General features: G+C 41.8%; 1 protein-coding gene across 14 annotated transcripts in view; it reads right to left on the bottom strand.

Moving 5' to 3' along the window:
- CADPS (calcium dependent secretion activator) overlaps positions 1-19,294 on the bottom strand; it is a 482,411-nt gene that overhangs the window by 150,364 nt on the left and 312,753 nt on the right. For all 14 annotated transcript variants that reach the window (XM_057554533.1, XM_057554534.1, XM_057554535.1 and 11 more), the window contains exons 10-11: positions 17,685-17,793; positions 11,242-11,454 (exon numbers count right to left, since the gene is read on the bottom strand). In XM_057554533.1, the coding sequence (XP_057410516.1) occupies positions 11,242-11,454; positions 17,685-17,793 (322 nt within the window). The remainder of the gene's footprint in view (positions 1-11,241; positions 11,455-17,684; positions 17,794-19,294) is intronic.

Genomic DNA, 19,294 nt, shown 5'->3' with positions numbered 1-19,294 from the left:
CTTTACTTGGCCAGTTTGCCTCTGCTATTTTAGTGCTCTTCAATTATGATGGTGCAAACAGTCATTTAGCCAGAGAGAAGGGGGCTCTTTTGTAGCTGTTAAAAATATGCCCCACGTTTGAAGTCTCTTCCTCTATTTGTTGAACCTCTTGAAAACTCTGTGATGAACTATTTTGCATGGCTGCCCACTCAGGAAATGGATCTGGAAAGAGAGCTTGCCTCCTCCATGGAGACCTGGATACAGACCTACCCCCTCCCACCTCCCCCATCCATCATCACAAGACAGCTTCACCACGCTAATTCTTGGCTTACACTTCATCTAAAGAACAATTTCATTTTCACTTACATTTTAAAGCAGGTTTTAAAATATGCTTAAAATCCGCCTGTTTTCCTTTTCCGAAAGTAACCCTATCAACATAAAAATTCCTTTTTCCCTTCTTCCTTCTTTCCTCTCTGTCAGTTCACATGGGGGTGACCGAGCCTGGGACTGATTTAGGAGGTCTGGGTGCTCCTGTGAGCTCCGCGTTTAAATAGGTGTGGGATACTGGCTGAAGTGTTGATCTGTCTGAGCCTCAGTTTCCTCGTGTGTAACATGAGCCGAACTTTTAGTTCCCTTTCTGCTGTCGCTGTCATTTAATCATCCTTAAGGTCCCTTTACACCTTCCATGCGCGTGGGATGGAGCTTAATGCAGTGGGAATTTCCAGCAAGTAAAACGAGCAGCCCTTGGATTCTGCTTACACAAAATCATCATTTACTCAGAATTAGGCTCATTATCTTAATGGTTCCAACAACTCAAGAGTGCTTAACAGGGTGGCTGGCTCCCATGAAATTTCTGAGAGTTTCATTGAGCTTATTACATTCAGACAAAAAAAAAACAAAAAACAAAAACCTACTACTGCAGCAGTAGGCCAGGAATGCTTTTTAAAGGTGTCCATGGAAGGGGTGTGATTTTGATGCCCCATCCAAGCAGGGATTTTGAAATTTTTGTTCTCTGCTGTGTTCCCAGCACCTAGAACAGTACCTGGTACACAGCAGGCACTCGAAACATATGCGTTAAAACAATGAATTTATCTCATTGAAATAAATAAACGTGCTCTCTCAACAAATATTTTCTACTTCTTGATTTTAGGAAATGTTGATACACTAAATTCAACAGCAATAGTTTATTTGAGCTAGGATAGCAGGTGATTAAGTGGGTGGGCTTAGAGGGTCACGAAGACTGAATCTGAGGCCAACTCTGCCGTTACAGGGTATGCGATGTGAGGAAGTCGATTAGTGTTTCTGAGTCTCATTTTCCTCATTTGTAAGTTGAGAATGGTGTTTGAGTCTACCCTCAGAGGGGACTGTTGACAGGATCTGATAAGCAGAACCTGTAAAGCACCTACGTGCCTGGCATATACTAAGTGCTCAAAAACCTTAGCCATGAGTGAACGGGAAGGCTTCTTAGTGCTCCCAAAGCCAGTTTGTTTAATATTCTTAGGGAGCCAAAGCTGTCACTACATTGATCGCTATTAACCTATATTGTTAGTTACAGGTTGCTTCTTAAACCATATTGCTTCTCGGAAGCTGGGAGTCCTTCCCAAGCTCTCCGCTTTATGCTTCTCCTCTGCCCCTGTATAACCAGTTCATATTCTCTGTCTCTGTTTTTGCTGGGTGCTGTTCCAATTTCTGTGTGGTCAGAACACACACTTAAATCCCCTGGTAGATAATATGTTCCTTGAGGGTAAGTTTCTGATCTGTTACTTCCCCTGGCAGCTCGCAGAGGAGCCAGGTCCTTAGAAGGTGTTTATTAACTGACTTACTCTGACATTTGCATCCCAGGAAACTTCCCATCGACTTTATTAAGGAGTCACGCACATGGGGATTCAGATGGCATCTTGCAAATCCCGAAGTGGGAACATGTGTTCTTAGGGGGAAAAAAATCTTATAAAAGGAAACAGAATTCTAGGTGCAGGTGTCTTTGGATACCATTCAGATTGTCTGCCCGTTGTCTCCATACATGTCTAGGACCATATGCATTACATATGTTGTCTATTTTAAAATAAAACACTGCAGTGGTCCAGCTGTTCCCAATTCGGTTTCAAAGAACTTGTGGGTGCTTCTCAAGCAACACCATCTAGTCATCCTTGCACGGTCCCAGTCTGTTCTTCTACAGTGCTGAACATTAAGAACTAAATGCTCCTTGCAATCGCATTTTGCCCTGTGCAAACAATTGGAATTGGTTGATGAGAGAAAAAGAAAACTCCAATGTTGACATTAGCAAGGGGAAAACAGCCCAGAGCAAAAGGATGAGAAAGTCAATTCCTGGATTCAGGACACCCTGGGAATCAATTCCCTTGCCAATGTTTGGCATGTGTCAAGGGAATGCAAATGAATTTAAATACTAGGCTGAGCAAAACAGAATTAGGAGGGTAAAGTAGAAGCTTAAAACTCTAATGATGTTTGGATTATCTCTTGCTTTGGGAGATGCATACCAACGTTCTTTTTCATTAATATATGTATTTTTTTTTTGTTATTTAAGAAATCAAGGATCGACTGCATTTTAAGAATTTACTTCAATCTTTACCTTTTTCAGACCTGGCTGAATAGTTGCTCAGTCCTGCTTGGTTTGCAAGGGCTTCAAATGTATTGAAAATGGGCTATGTAATTTCATAGGCTCTGAAGCTAGGGCATAATTCAACACATCTTCCAAACAATGCTTCTTGTTTCACTTCTGGGCTGTAATTGCGTAAAGATTTCAGAGTTCTTTACAGCATGGGCATAGGAGACTGACTTCAGACTAAACTTAGATGAATAAAGCTGATATTGGTACCTAAGCTACATTTATAAACTTAAAAGAACTATCAATGGGTATCCATGACACAGAAGCAGGCTGATGGACATGCAGACTTAGGGAAGGCAAGTATGCTTTCAAGAGGAAACTAATTAAAATTTTTACCCCAAGTTTGCTCGGAAACAATTTTGGTTTGGCATTTAAGGAATGTTGGGAAAATAATGGTTCCTAAAGTGATACGATTATGTGGATTTTATACTCTCATTTAATCTACTTAAATTTCAAGTGATGTTCCTAATTGACCATCCTATCGTTTATTTCGTCTGTGATGTTTGGGTTCATTTCATGTTTGATATTCTTTTTCTTTTTCTCCTTCACAATGGGAAAGAATATATCATATTTTTTCATGATCTCTTGTCTTAATAGAAAGCGTATTTGTGTGATCTTTTTTCTGATAGAAAGAAATTTAGATACGTTTGCAATAAGGTCTACCAAATGGAATTTTCTTGTGGGGGGGGATAATATAGCTTTCCAATTTTCATTTTGTTGAGATGTTTCTATTATCCCAACAGCTCAGGGAATGAATACAAAAGGTCAAATCTTTTTATTTTGTAGTATTACCTGTTAGAACTTTTTATAGGCTAGGGAAAAAATTCTGCTGTTGAAAATAACTGTGATTGTGTTGTTAACAAATTGTCTGAGGGAGGCTCCTTCCTCTAATGAATCCCTTTTATAATAAACTAGGGGTAGCTGCTTTAACGCTGAAATTTAGAGCACAGTTATGGCTGTTATTCCTGATGGATGCTAGAGGCAAGAGAATAGCTCATGTAACTATAAAGTCATTGTTAACTCGAAGTGCAAATTAAAAGGTGACTTTGTATCTTTCCTATATGGAAAATGTGTGCTTGTCATATCTGCTTGACAGTACAAGAGTGAATGTATGGTTTGGACAATAACGAACAATGACAGTAGTCAACCTCATCAGAAGACATGAAATAAAGAAATGACAATGATTGATGGCAGCTGACTGTTTACGGATTTTTCTAGAAGAGTTTTTCCTTGGCATGATCAAGTAACCAGGGGATGTTGTGCCCTGCCTGAGCTCTGCACAGCAAGCAAAAGACTGGTCCTCCCCTGCCTGCTGCCCTTGAGAAACAACTTAATTCCTTCATGGTCCCTTTGACTCAATCAAGCTAACTTGCATGGCCAAGAGAGGATGGCTTCTTCCGAAGCTATCAAGGTCCACACTGCATTTTGCAGAAATCGCTGGCAGTACACCCAAGGGGATAAACATGGGATATTTATTTCAATGTTCATTTTTATAATTCTTCATAAGACAAATGCTTTGAGTAAAAATCATAACAGAATTTTTTGTCAATGATCTCAGAACAAATAAATGATTTGTAATTTTCCCTGCTGTAGTTACTACATTTTCAATTAATTTACACAGTACTTGATAATATTTTTTATGTCCCTGCAACATGAGCAAACACAAATTTTCTATAGTTGACTAATTAATAATGTATCTTTCTATAAATGTATCTTTCTATAAATCTTTCTATAAATCTATAAATTTTCATAGGTCATGAAAATACTCAGCTGATTAGTGAATAATATGTTAAATGTGTTTGAATCAGTTAACAATGAAGTGACCCTTCATTTAAGATGATCTATTGACATCCTAACACGGTATTTGGAAAATTTTGGCCCTGATTGTGAGAGACTATTCTTCTAAAAAGTCATTTACTTTAGAGTGAGAAGGAAAGTGATACACAGTGTGGTTTGGGGTCACGCAAATTAATATTGAATTCATTCTCTGATGTTGCATTCCTGCAATGTAGCAACTGCAAGTTGACAATACAAGAAGATGCAGCAAAAATCTCCTGAGACAAGACTATAGAAGGAATTAAGGCAAAAAACTATTTGGAAGTCTACCAGGATAGCAATGCATTGTTGTGCAAATACATGTAAATTCACTAGAACAAAATTCATTCAGTCATCTATTCATCCATCCTTTCTTTTAATCTTTAATAAAAGTATAGCAAAATCCTAAAAGCCCACAAAGTTCACATTCTATGGTAAGCTTTTAAAAATGCCTCATCGGACATGGAAAGGAAAGGAAAGTTAAATTATCTGCTTGAAGTGGTTAAAAAAAAAAAAAATCCGTCTGCTAGCCAGGGGTACATTTATGCAAAAGAAAAGAAAAAAGAAAGAAAGGAGGGATAGAAAGCAAATTAAAGAAAAAAACGAAAAGAAGAAAGGACTATTATTAAATGGTCAGGAGAAATGATGTGACCTACAACTTCTAAGTTTGCATTCAAAATACTCAAGTACATATTTGCCTGCTCTCTTGACCAATTTTTCTAGCTCCCTCTAATGTCTAGTTTTCCCTCAACACATTTTTGGTGGACAGCTTTTTCCTCTATGAATAAAGGAACTGTGTACTCTCTTTTATTAATAACTCAAATAGTGAAGAGAACGATGTTTCTATGTTTTAAAGTTTCTTTTCTTCTCTTACAGGTGTATTTTTAGAAAAATGAATACAAATACAAATGATGTCCAAAAAAGTTATTGTTGTCATTGTTCTTGGGAGAGCAGCAGAGAGATATTTGAGACCAGAGGTCAAAACCCTCCATGACATTGTGAGACTGTGAATCTGAAGCTTCTGTGAATAAGCTACATGAATTCAATTGGGTCTTAATGTCCTGTTTTTGTGCGTGGTAGTTGCATGTATTACATGTCTCTTTCCAAAATTAACCCTCTCTTGGATCTTAGAGCACACCCTCAAGCCAGGTAGAATGAATTCTTTTGTGTTCAAATAATGAATTTACTTTATTGTGTTCCGCAATTTCTTGGAGTCTTGCTCAGTTAACATCTTTGGGTTTCCTACCCCCCCTTTCTATTTGTTAAGGTACCCGTGGTTACCACACCATTGGTTCGCTGACCATTCTAGCCTTTGGAATGGGAAAGGAAAACCAACAACGGCAGCACATCATCAGGGTGCAAAATGATCTGTTTTCAGGCATTAAGCAGTCAGGTAGCTGTGAATTCCACGAAACAAAGGCATTATTTGCCATTTTGTTGTGATGTTCATTAATATTCTTGGAATAAAAAAAAATTAGGATATGTTAATGGTTGGCTTTACTCAGAGGATCATTTGATGCCAATATGAAAGCCAAGGAGAGGAGGCAATTATGCACACATCACATGCATCCTAGTTTCAGTATGAAGCTGACATTTCAGACCTACGGTCAGGAAAATAACATGAAAAGTTTTACTACAAAGTCTAGACATGAGGAAGATTTCAGAGGAGAGGGAGGAAGCACATTGCAGGTGTCAGATAATCTAGTCTGATTATCTGAGCTGTGCTAGCTATAGGGGAACACTTACCCTTCAGTCCAGCTAGAAGTTAGCAGGGTAAGAAGGAACAAACCAGAATAACATAAAGACTAGCAACAAGGCTCAGGAAAGCAGACAGGAGTTCTAACCTAGCAGCTAAAGTTCTTGGGTTCGAGCAAAGATTGAACAAGAAAACTTAAATGAAACAAAACAAAAAACCAAAGTCAACCCCCCCAAACCAACAGTAACCAAGATCCCCCTAACTGTTGAAGACCGTTCAGGTGGTAGCAAAATTAGAACAATTCTCAAAGACATCCAACTTTAGGGATCTATGATGCGATTAACACTTATCAGTTGAGAAACAGACATCAGTATGAGACTCATTGCAAGTGATATATCAATCATTGACCAAAGAGCAAAGCTTAAAATACCCCCTCCCCCTGCACTCTTGAGAACGGAGGTACTGATTTTCCACTGTTCCTCTAACACAGATTGCACAGGGATCAGGTGTTACAATGAGAGGCCACTTGGCGTAATAAATCGTGGCAACACTCAACTCAATGATTTGGACGTCATGTCCAAGGTAAGCAACGTTGGCCTTAAAAAATTGGAAAATTGCAAGTATTTGTTTTAAAAAGTTGTATAGCTAGGCACTGACTTAATTTTTTCAAGTTTTAACCAAAAATAAAAAATAAAAAAAAGAGAGAGAGAGAGAAATTAAATCAACAGCAACACACATCAAAAAAACCACAAAAGAACAAAAAGGTTTAAAAGTTTGGTGGAACCCTCCCAAAGTCATTGTAGAGTCACATACAAACTAATGAATAGCAGGATCTATTTTTTTTTCAGTTTTTCCAATTCCATACAAATACTCCACTCCACTCTTAGACGTGTCTTTTCATTTTGAAATCGAGCTTTTGAAATTGCAAAAAATAAAATCTGCACCCAGAAGTCTGTTAAACTGAATTTAGAAAGACCCAAATAAACTCACAATTACGCTCAAGTATCCCAAACTGTAAAATATTCCATTCTCAAGTTTCCCTTGAGCAGACAGCGACATGACAAGACTGGAGTGTTTATTTTTCTCTATCCAAAAAACCTCTCCCATTTCTCTGTAGCTTCCCTTTGCCATGTAAATATTAACAAAGTGATTACAAAGTTAACTCATAGAAAAGTTGTTCTTAAAAATCATTCACTTGCAAGAACAGCAAATACTTTGAGCAAATATTCAAAAACAGGGATTTGATGAGATGTGTACAGAATTAAGTATTTAACAATGACCCTTACCTTTTGGAAGTCAGGGAAATCTTTTTAAAATGCAATACTTGATTGTTTTCACTCCTTTTGTTAGAGGATCTGTGATTGACTTAACGTTTGTGATGTGACAACTAAAATAAATCGAGGTATAGACTGAGAACCAAGTGTCAGTGAAGGATCAAAGTTTGCTACTTTACTACTATGTTGTAATTGTTTTTCATTTTTCTGTTATCTCACTTTGTAGTACCAGGTGACCAAACTATCCCAGTTTGCTCAGGACTAAAGGGCTTCTGGGACAGAGGACTTCAATGGCTAAAACCAGGCAAGACTTGGGCAAATCTGGATGAGTTGGTTACGCTAAGTTTGAATAATCATTGTAAGTTTGACTGAGTTAATATAAAGCCTGATCTATTTAATAGTGAGGGTTTGAATTTACCAGTTTAAATGCAGCTTTGAAGTAACTGTTATGTAACCACCACTCTGTGGCAGACTCCACTAAATATTATGATATATCCCCTACCCCCAGCCATTTTTGGTTGATTTGCACAACTACTCAGTGCATTACCACACAATGTAAAATTCTTGGCTCCTGTTTGAATCTTTCTCATGGGTTTTAAATACCCCTAACTGTAAACGAGCAGATACAGAAGGTTGGTTTGGTTAAACCCTGACTGGATTCCGATGCTGGTTTCTAAAGTATGGGAACAGAGCCTCACTTTCTGGTACTCCGGCTGCAGTTTTTATTAAGTGCCTAAACTAGCATTAGATAGAATCTGGAGCAGTTGAGGCTCTGTTTCAGGGGTAGTAAAGTAACTATGGGATTATTAGGTTTAACACTAGTGGGTTGAAGCTCCGCATAAAGATTGTCATTGACGGCAGGGTCATGGTGTACAGTTGTGCAGAATGGGCACTGCACAACTCAGGAGGTACCATTCACATTTCTGTCTATGGGAAAGGTGTCTCCTGCAGGGCACAATCTGCATGGCTGAAAGTGGTGGCTTCCTTCTTACAGAACCTGGTAAGAAGGAAGGTAGCCCTCACACTCTCTAGAGAACCTCTGTTCCTGGGCAGTGATTAAGGGGACAATAAGAAACAGGGTGGTTCTGCCACCAGGTACTGATAAATCCCAGACGCATGAATTATCTGACCTTCTCACTCACCTCTCAGCCTACCTCACATGCTCTCTAGGAATGATATTACTTACCCCACCCCACGAATTCGAACCCTTAGAATTTTGCTTTGGATGCTCTATTTAATAAAAGTTCCCTCTGTCGGCTAGAATAGTGACATACCCCAAGCTTGTGTGTACTCAGCTGAATCGTGTAGCTGATTGCCTAATGACTAGGTTCTCATTGCATAGCTAAACGGATCCTACCCACGGAGGGAAATGTAAATCGAGAGCCCTTGTGTATTTCCATGAAGGGACATTCATCCCGTCTTCAAGAGCCTCCATTACTGAGCTCCTTTTTTAAAATCAGGGTCTGGTCTCCATTTAATTTTACACCTGAATGTCCATCCTCTTTCCTACACTAGAGAGAAAAAAGGGGGCTAATCACGAACCAAGTAGTAATTTCTTAATCTTGGCAGATGATAGAACAAAGACACTGAATGTAAGGTGAAATGACTTCAGAAGAAGTGGAGATTATTTGGAAATAAAACCAGGATTTTCCAAATATCACCTGTGATACATGTTTTATGAGCTTGATTTGGATGGTGGTTATGGTTAGGAATTTTTTCCTGATACACAGTTAATTCCATCTCAGAGGAATATAATGGGATGTGTTGTTTCTAAATTCATTTAAAAGGAGCCTGTCAGGCAAGGTGAAAGAAGGGATTCCATTACAGAGGAATTTTTTTAATTCAATAAAGATTGGGGATGCTTTATTTCAACTAGCGACTAAACCATTTAAAAAGAGACTCTGCCTTCTCTCTCTTTGCTCTCAAACTTAAATGCCACAAATGTTAGAGAAAAAAGAGAGTAGGACACTTGGTGGTGGTCATGGTCAGAAGGGCTGTCCCTCCTCCCCTGAGTCCCTCCTCAACTTCTTCCTTATTCTTTCAGGGTTTTCTTTGTGGAAACCCACATGATTGTGTGATTATTTACAATGTCCCACAGGGAATGCATCTTCCTTTAAAAAGCCATCAGTGCTGGACGGGAATCCCTGGGAGCACCTGATGGATAGTATTTGTCATCCAAAAAGAGTTTTTCCCCATCAGTAAAGATGTTACAAGGTTTAAGAACATAGTCTTGTTAGATAAAAACAGACATGGCAGTGGAATTCATTGAAAAGACAATATTCTCTATTTAGTTGCTGTAGCTACAAAATTATTCGATCCATATTTTTTAAAATTTATTTATTTAATTTATTTATTTTTGGCTGTGTTGGGTCTTCGTTGATGCGCGTGGGCTTTCTCTAGTTGCAGCGAGCGGGGGCTACTCTCCTTTGTGGTGAGCGGGGATCTCATTGCGGTGGCTTCTCTTGTTGCGGAGCACGGGCTCTAGGCGCACAGGCTTCAGTAGCTGTGGCACGTGGGCTCAGTAGTTGTGGTTCATGGGCTCTAGAGCACAGGCTCAGTAGTTGTGGCACACGGGCTTAGTTGCTCCGCGGCATGTGGGATCTTCCCGGACCAGGGCTCGAACCCGTGCCCCCTGCATTAGTAGGCAGACTCTTAACCACTGTGCCATCAGGGAAGCCCTCGATCCGTATTTTAAGAGCAACAGAGGAGAGACAGTGTGAAAGCACTGTGTTCAAGGTCAAATTTCCGATGAGGGACCTTCACACTTGCTTTCCCTTTTGCCGTAATTCTCTTTCCACAGATATTTGTGTGACATTCTTTATGGTATTTCTCAGTGTCTGAAACTATCTTACTCATTTTTTTACTTGTTTACTGTCTAGACTTCCCCACTGGGCTGTAGGTATCCTGAGAGCAGGGATCTCACCTGTCTTCCTCATCAATGTCTTGTCATCTAGACAGTTGCTCAGTGAACTACACTGAATCAGTGGGTTCCATGCTAAAGTCAGGACTCACCATGATTATTGCTAAAAATGACTTGTACCCGAGCTATTCCTAATTGACCTGTTATTCAGAACCCTAACATCTCTATTTAGGGTTCATGTTTTATAAAAAATGAATTATTTAATTTGGTGCTTGATGTTTTCAGTGCTTCCATTTTCTTTGTTTCAATAAGCATCTCCAAGTGTATGCTGTCTTTCATCTGACCCTGTGTGTCTGAAGTGTTGCAAGATAAAAACCAACGTAGGTAGCATGAAGGCATGGCAAAGGGGCAAGAAATTAAAGCAGATGCTGAGGTAAGAGGGGAAGAGACTGGAATATGAACTGGGGCTGTTTAAGGAGGAAGTTTCATTTTTGGGTTCTGGTATTTTAGCTCAGAATGGGTACCGTGGTTTTTTTTTTTTTTTCCACTGCATGTGATAATGTCATCATTTATTTTTAAATGGTTCTAAGTTGCAGATTTAAATTTATTTCAAATCAAGCCCTATTTTACAATTACTTTTAATAGGAAGAAATGAGGCAAGGACATACATAATCTACCATATTTGAAGGACTCAAACAAATACATGTTTGGTTGTGAATTCTAAACTCTCACCAAAACAGACAGATAAAAATCCACCTAAAATATATTTTCTTTGTTTAGTCCTTAGGGGGAAATGTCAAGTATTGCACTTTAAAATTACTTTCATCTAACATTTTTGTCCCAACTTTCCCCCTCTGAAATCACTATTTTTTCTTTTCAGCAAACATGATTCTGTGAATCCTTAATGTTAAAAGCAACTAGATTTTCTAACTCAACTTTGGAAGATTGACTTTACTCTACAGAGCTATTTTTAACAAATGGCATATTTACTTACAAAATTGGGAGATGGGGGCGTCCAGCTGAGGCACGTTCCCTCCCTTGGCGTTGAGTTTCTGGACTTGGGTTGGGGGCACAGGCTTGTGTGACTGCCCGGTAGCCCGGTACATGGCTTGGACCCAGAGAATGCGATCTTGCTCATCATCACTTGCAAATATCACGGTGTCTCCTTCTTTGACTGCATTGAAGAAGGCTCGGCCACCCTCCAAACCTGGGTTAAAAGGGAAAAAAAACTGCTAAGTTGAGCTGCAATGTTCTTGCCAGGACTAAGTTCTGAGAGAGGCAGTTTCTGTGCTTTTTCTTGGGCTGCAGAAGGGAGGAGCCATTTATCTGACTGTAGGATGGGAAATCTGATACCCACTTGGCCACAAAGTGGGGCCATGGTGTCCAAGAGGCATTTTGAGCCCAGCTCTTGTCTCCCGCCATCTTCGTTTGGTTGGAGACAGAGTTGTCAATTGAGCTGCCTAATGGACGGGTAAACATCTGTCTATAAATACACTTATTTTTCTCATCTTTAAAAACAAACAAACCAGACAACAAAAACATCTCTTGACCCCCACTTCTCCCTTGAGCTACTGCCCTATTGTTCTTCTCTTTACAATGTAAGTGGATCTCTACCAGGGCTTCTCAAATTTTAGTGCACATGTGAATTCTCTGGGCATCTTGTTACAACGTAGCTTCTGATTCAGTAAGTGGGGCTAGAAGCTGAGATCCTGCATTTCTACTCAAGCTCCCAGATGATGCTGATGGTGCTGGTTGGAGGACCACACTTCAAGTAGCAAGGGTCTCTCTCCTCTTAAAGCCCTAAAGCCCTTCTGATCGGGCTGCTACCCCAGTGAAACTTGTCAAGGTCACCAATTACTTCCCCGATGCTGAGTCCAATGATGAACTCAAAGGCTTCATTTTGTTCCATCCATCAACTCATTCCACTCTCTTTGAAAGGTTTTCTTCACTTGGCTCCAGGTCATCTGATTTTCTTCCTCCTTCCCTTGCTGCTGCTTTCAGTCTTGTTTGCTGGTTCCTCTTCCTCTCGCTCCTCCTCCTGACCTTTAAATGTGGGAGCATCCTGGTCTTCTGTCCTTGGACCTCTTCTTTTCTTCATCTACACCCAATCCCCCAGTGACGCCATCGAGTCAAATACCATGGATATGCTCATGGTCTCTACATTTCTAGCTCTACCCTGGACCTCTCCCTTGAACAGCGGACCAGAACATCCAGTGGTTTTCTTGACTTCTCCACGTGGATATTTGAAAGAGACCCCAAATTTATCACATCCAACACTGAACTCCTGGTGTTTTTCCCAAACCTCCTCTCCACCTCAGTAAAGCTGATCTCATCCTTCTGGGTGCTCAAGTCCACAACCTCGGGGTCCTTTCTGACTCCGGATTTTCTCTCACTGCCCATTCCAATGAAATTCTGCAGGCTCTACTTTCAGGACGTCAGAACAGAATCTGACCCATTCTTCCTTCTCCAGTGCTGCCACCCTGAATTCAGCCATGCTCATCTCTCACCTAGATTATTTCAATAGCCTCCTATCTGATCCATCTGCCTCCATCCTCACTCTCTATACTTGATTCTCCAGATGGGAGCCACAGTAATCGGTTTAGCATAAGAGTCAGGTTATGCCACCCCTCTGCTCAAAACCTACCAGTAGCTCTGCATTTCACTCAGAGGAAGAGTCTAGGTTCTGACAAGGCCTGCAAGGCCCCACATGAATTGACCCTTCACTACTTCTACCATCCTCTCCTACTACTCTCTCTCTCATGTGCCCCTGTATGCACCCAAGTCATGATGGCCATGCTGGCCTCTTGCTGCTCCTTGAACACTCCAGGTGTGTTCTCACCTCAGGACCTTTGCACATGATATTGCCTGTGCGTGGAACTCTTCCTTCAGATATCTGCATGAGTCACAACCTCACCTCCTTGGTGTCTTTGCTCAGACGTCGCATGCTTGTTCAGGCCTTCCCTGACCTCTACCTCTCCTTACTCACCTCTCTTCTCTTGTATTATTTTTCTCCGTAGCTCTTACCACCTCTAACAAATTATATAATTTACTTCCTAAAGACACGGAGTTTTTGTCTCTTTTGTTCACTGCTGCATCCCTGGTACCTAGAACAGTGCATGGCATAGAGTAGGTACTCAACAAATACAAGTTGGATGAATGAATGCTCTACAGACCCATTTTTGTCCCACAGGCAGTTCTCAAGGTTAAAATTTAGAGAGAAGTAGGCAGAAGCCTCTCTTTGGTCTCAGGCCAGAGAGGCATTGTGTCTGTCAACATATTCCAAAAGCCTGTATTTTGCGGTTACTGGGACTCTCTGTCCATAAATAAAGCTTCATATCTTCATAGGTTCCTCATCATCCCTCCCCTCCCCTCCCCACCCCCACCAGTTATCAGTTTAAAGATGAAAGGGGGGTAAGTGGAGTGATTAGCATCCCTAAATTTCCAACAAGGACCGGTCACTAACCTGTTTGACATTTGCATTGGAAAAGATTTCTGGTGACGTTAAGACTTCTCCATTGTGCTGACAATGTTAATTCTAATGTCTATTCCACAAGAGTGGGTGTGTGTTGGTAGTTTTGCACTTAGAATTGCCAGGGATTCTAGAACAATAAAGAGCATCTTCTTTATATGAAGAGTCTAGTGGTGCACCATTTTAAATAAAAGCTTTATGGTGGTTATGATTATCAAGGAATATTTTGGTTCATTTCTTACAGAGAGTTTTAAAATGTGTGATTTGGATAGGATGACGTACAGTTAGCAAGCTGGGAAAACCTGAGGAAATGAATGGATACAACCATAAGAAGGAAAATTCTGCAGGGTGAGAGAGGAAGAAGAGCTTTGAGGGAGGCTTTAACCCCTGAAAAGTGGGTACCGAGGAGCTAAAGGGAAGAGTGGGGTCAGTAGAGCTTCTGTAGTCTAGTCTCATGGTAACCTTCGGTATAAGCTACTATGATACCGTGGGTGATCTGCAGGCTAGACATCACTGGATGGGTCCTTTTCCTTGCCCCACCAGCTCCCGTCTGCCAGGGCCCACAGCTGGGAATAGGGACACTGTGTTCCTGGAGCTACAGTCAGAAAGTCAGTTCATGGGGCTGCCTCAGGAAGTAGAGAGGTAGAGATGGAAAGACGCTAAGTGTTCAGATTTTTATTTAATCCTCCCAACAGCCCTGGGAAGCAAGTACTATTATTCCCACTGTATAAATGAGGAAACTGAGTCACAGAGAAGGAGATAACTATCCCATGAACACCAAGTGGAGCTGTAAGCATCAGAGCTGGGCTTCTAACCCGGGCTGTCTGACTCTAGAGCTGATGGCCATAAGCATTGTGCTGGACTGCTGCAGAGCCTGACAGCATGCCTGGCACACAGTAACTGCTCTCAGAGGATCAGTTACTAACAACAGAGTGAAGCCTAATCGTGGAGGGAGTGGGGCAAAGAGAAACCTCTATAGCAGCAGAAGCAAGGGCAGTGACAGCAGCGGAGAGCACCAGAGCTTTTCCAGAAAGCGTGGGAGACCAAGGACACACCATTGAGGGTGAGGAGAGAGCAGAGAAACTAGCTGAAAGAAAACCAAGGAAGGAGACGGCAATGTGAACATCAACACGTGCTCCTAGGCAGCAGTCTTGGGCAAGGCAGCATTTCCCGGGGACGGCATCTGCAAAATGCAACGTGTGACAGTGCCTGGGCTCTCCACGAATAGCCCACAGGTACTGACCTGTCAAGAACAAGAGGACACGTCTGGGAACGGATGGAGGCAGACCAGGCAAGGAATGTCGGCCAGCTCCCGGCTGGGGATTGCCGTTCCAACAACACACATGGACGTGGTCTGTTTATTATGGTAAAGTTGAGTTGTCAAAGATTTAATTTAGTTGTTTAAATTGCGCCACTGAATTATTCTGAATGAACATCCTCTTATTTGAAGACTTAATTGCTCGATCTAATAGGAATTGAGAGATTGTCGAGTACTCTTCGAACCATACCCAGGGAAAGGTAAAGTGTAGTGTTTTCATCTTTTGATTAAAATGAGGGCTCTGAATGTAAAACTTACTTACAGTTATTTACCAGTTCCCCAAACCAATCTTTCAAGGACCCTAAACAGGTAGAGTTGATTTACAGCAAGTGATTATGTCTGGATGACTGCTGGATCTCAGGCTGGTACAAAGGCAAGGATGTCCATGCTACAAGGCTACCTGCCCCATAAACATCTCCACCAGTTGGTTCCACTGACAACCAGGATAAAGCTGAGAGGAGAGGGGGGACAGATGGACCCAGAAGTCCTGCTCCAGGTGCACACTCACCTTTCAGGGAGCAGAGGGAGAGACTCCACAAATCTCTGCAGACACTGGCTAAATTGTGCATTACCCTGATCTCCAGCTGGCAAACTTTACTATACATAAGAATCCCCTAGAGTGCTTATTGAAATAGGAGGATTCTGCCCTCCCCTTTCTGGTTCTTGGTTAGGTTTGGGGTCCAGGAACTCCTATTTTCCATAAGCACTCTTTAAGAAATTCTGGGTTAGACTTTTCTCATGACGATTGGGAGTATTTGAATCTCCATTTTCAATCAAACGTTGCTTTGAAAATAACTAGGACTTGGCACACGGAAAGGCAGAGAGGATTCTGCTTATTATTCTCAAGAACATCATCACTTTACTTTCCATTGACATCCTTGGTAAAGGAATTTATAAATTATATCCCATGGGATCAATGAGAAAAAAAGAAGAGACGCTTTTATAATACATATGCACAGTTACCCCTTTTGCATGTAGATAGAACAGCTTTCTCCCCACTCCTGCCCTTCCCACTGTAGGAAGAGAATTCTGCTTTTGTATGATAAAATAACAACTCTAGCTTTGCTATAGCTGTACACAGAGCTATGTTTTACTGCAGCTGCCAAAGGGTGTGATGGGTTAGACCCCAAGTCCCAGCTTTTTTTCTTCCTTTACAAAATGAGATGATAATCCGGGTCCCATATACTTGGTGGATTGTGGTAAAATCCAAATGCCATCACGTAGAGGAAAGGAATAGTAAACTGGCTTAAAAGAAGGTAGTGTCATAAGATGGTATTGTTTTTCCTTCTCATATTGGTCCTTGAGTCTCCCACTTTAAAATGGAGGTCTTAGGAAAGAGGGACTCTGTTTCTCTGAAGGGAACTCAACGGTTTGAGACCACAAACCATCACAGAATGCCACGAGGGCTGCTTTCTTAATACAGGGGCCACATCCTTTCCATGAGCTGTTGCATGAAATCGGCTCAAACTTGTAGGTTCTATTGATTAGGAGGGATTTCCAGGCAGAGCCTTTAATTTATGTCTTATGTGGTCAGCTCTGCATCATTGTGCTCTGGCAGGATGCTCATTATCTACAGAAGTCTGAGGAGGCGGGGCTGGTCCAGGGCACCCCGGGTTGGGATTCTGAAGCCCACTGCTAATTTTCCTAAGTGGGCTGGGCCAAAGGTCTTCCCAGCCACACCTTTCCAGGTTAACACCCCATCTTCTCTCAGACTCTGTTTTTCCTTTATGTGTATTTTGTTGCATGTGGAAGAGCAATATGGGAGTAGAAAAAAAGGTTTTGGGCCAAATAATGCAGTATGGTTGGAAATGCTTTCCTTGTGCAGATTTGGCATAAAAATAAACTTCTCTGGGAGAGGGCTGTTGGTGGCTGTTGCTCATTAATATGCTGAAATGATTTCGCACCGCCCCTCCCCCCCATTTTGAAGGTTCCTTGAGGCGGATTTGTATTCATCTTTTTCTGGGAAAAAGATAAAATGGGTGGGGGGAGAGGTGTGAGGGGGCAGGATGTGGAACTTATGCAATGTAGAACTTACGAGAAATACTACCGTTTGTATGGTTCTTAGTTACATAAGGTTGAGGAGCTTGGATGTCTACACTGTGGATTAGCGTCTTTTTAGGGGAAAAAACCATTTAGGGAGGACTTTCTTTTCAAGTACCATCAGCTAACTTTGAATTGTAGTTAACAAATGTGGACGTACAGGGCAGGTTTATTTGGACATGGAGATGCAATACCTGCCAAGCCCCCACGTCACTGGTGAACAAGACACACACACATACACACGCACACACACAAAGTCCTTGGTGTACATGTAGGACTTATTTTTCAGGAATTTCTTTTGAACATTCTAGGGTGGAATACAAATTTGATATGGGTACAGCCACGTAGAAGAAAAACGTATTTCTGTTTTCATTTTGGTTTTATGAGGATCCCTTGAGTCAAAACAAAGCCCTTGATTGGAATGGCATTTACTCGTCCAGGACGGAAGCTCCGTAAGATCAGGGTCAGTGGCTGTCGTGGTCAGCTATGACACCCTAGTAACTTGGCTTAGTGTCCAACAGGGAGGAAGTGCCCAGAAAATGCTAGTTGAATGCTCATTTGGGAAGGGGGAGATTTTTATGGGTTCACAGCCTAGAGGGTGGGCGGGTACCTGGCTGGGGGTCCGTGTAATCCACAGTGTAGCCATCCAGTTGGAGAAGTTCCTGAGGCTCTGCTTTTTTCTCCCGGTAACTGCACATGGCAAACGTGTACTGACTCACCTAAAAAAGAAAAGCACAGATTGTGAGGTTGGTTCCCTAGAGCCCATTTTCCTTGAAAAAAACCCCTCCCTGTTCAAGCCTGTCCTTTCTCCTGAGGCCCTGCACTCAGGAGCTGGGTTCAAATTGAGTTTTTCCACCTCCTGGCTGTGTGACTTGGAGCAAGTTAAAAGGCTTCTCTGGTCCTGTTACCTCATCTGTAGATGGATATAATCTGCGAACCTACCCTTCTCACTGGCTTATTGTGCGGATTGAATGAGTTCATAAGTAGAATGCATTTAGAATCTTTCCCTGATGCTTAGGAAGTGCTTGACAAAAGTTAGCTATTATCATTATTGCTGCTATTTTAATTGGGCTAAGCTACATGAAATTGACATTTGGGTAGGTCAAAACTGGTCGCATAGCAGCAATTTTTTAGCTTTTACCTAATATGACTATGGCCCTGGCTCTGGCTGAGATTGTCAAGCTCTCAGACTTGACACAGGCCTTTCGGTCAGAAATTGGGGACTAGACTTTTATTTATTTATGCCCTCCCTTTCTTTTAGTATTTTACTTTTTGCAGGCCAATTCTCAGCACTGAGTCGCATGTCTCATCCCTCCCTCCCCCATCCCACTGAAGGAGTGCTTTTGGTCACTTTGAAAAGTCTTCCCTTCATCTCAGACAAGCGCAGGAGTGACATGCTGTCACAAGCAATGAATGCTTGATCTCTAGGTGCCAGTCATGGGAGAGCCATCCTCAGCCCCGGACGGCACGGCTGTTGTCACTGGTGTGGCCCTCACGACCCACACGGGCATCCGCCCACGTCAGTGCTGGGCGCGGGCTCTGCAGCTGCAGGCCAGCCTTCAGGTCCCTGTCGCCTCGGTGCATCCAGACCCAGCGCAGATACTTAGCATTTCTACATCTGGCTTGTCTGCAAGGAGCCCGGGGGAGAGCAAGCCTCCTTCAGGCTTTGGGCTAAAAGCTCAGGGGCATATTTACCATCCACGGATGTCAAATGTCTTAGTGAAGGAGTGCCACATCCCTCATCTCTTAGTTCCCTTTATTAAAACAGACATTTACTAAGTGAACTTTGATCCCGGCAGGGGACATTTTTTATCTCCTTCTCCATGGGTCTGATTTTTCTTTTTTTTTTTAATGGTAAGAAATTGGCGCTCTCAAAGCCTGCACACATCTCCCACAGTCCTCAGCCTGAAGGTCCCAGTGGCAAGATAAAGGGAGTCCACGGGAGAACGTTTTACTGGTTGATTTATCTATTGCTGCCCTCTGTTGGTTCCTGATGAAAACTTTCTGCCCGACGTGGGTTTCTTGATCACGCATATAGTTTGCAGAATCTGTTCCTTATATTGCAAGGTCTTGATGGGCTTCAAGGGAAACACAAAGCCACTAAGAGTATGTTCATAAGTGGACATGTATTATGCTTTGTAATAAGCAGAACAACGAATAACATCCTCTTCTAAAAAGGAGGATTTAAGAGTGCAGGCTTTGGATGGGGTCACATAGGCC

Source organism: Balaenoptera acutorostrata, chromosome 10, assembly GCF_949987535.1.
Source record: "Balaenoptera acutorostrata chromosome 10, mBalAcu1.1, whole genome shotgun sequence".
In the NCBI taxonomy this organism is placed as follows: domain Eukaryota; kingdom Metazoa; phylum Chordata; class Mammalia; order Artiodactyla; family Balaenopteridae; genus Balaenoptera; species Balaenoptera acutorostrata.
The sequence above is the reverse complement of the archived record's forward strand: the minus strand, read 5'-3'. Positions and strand labels throughout refer to the sequence as shown.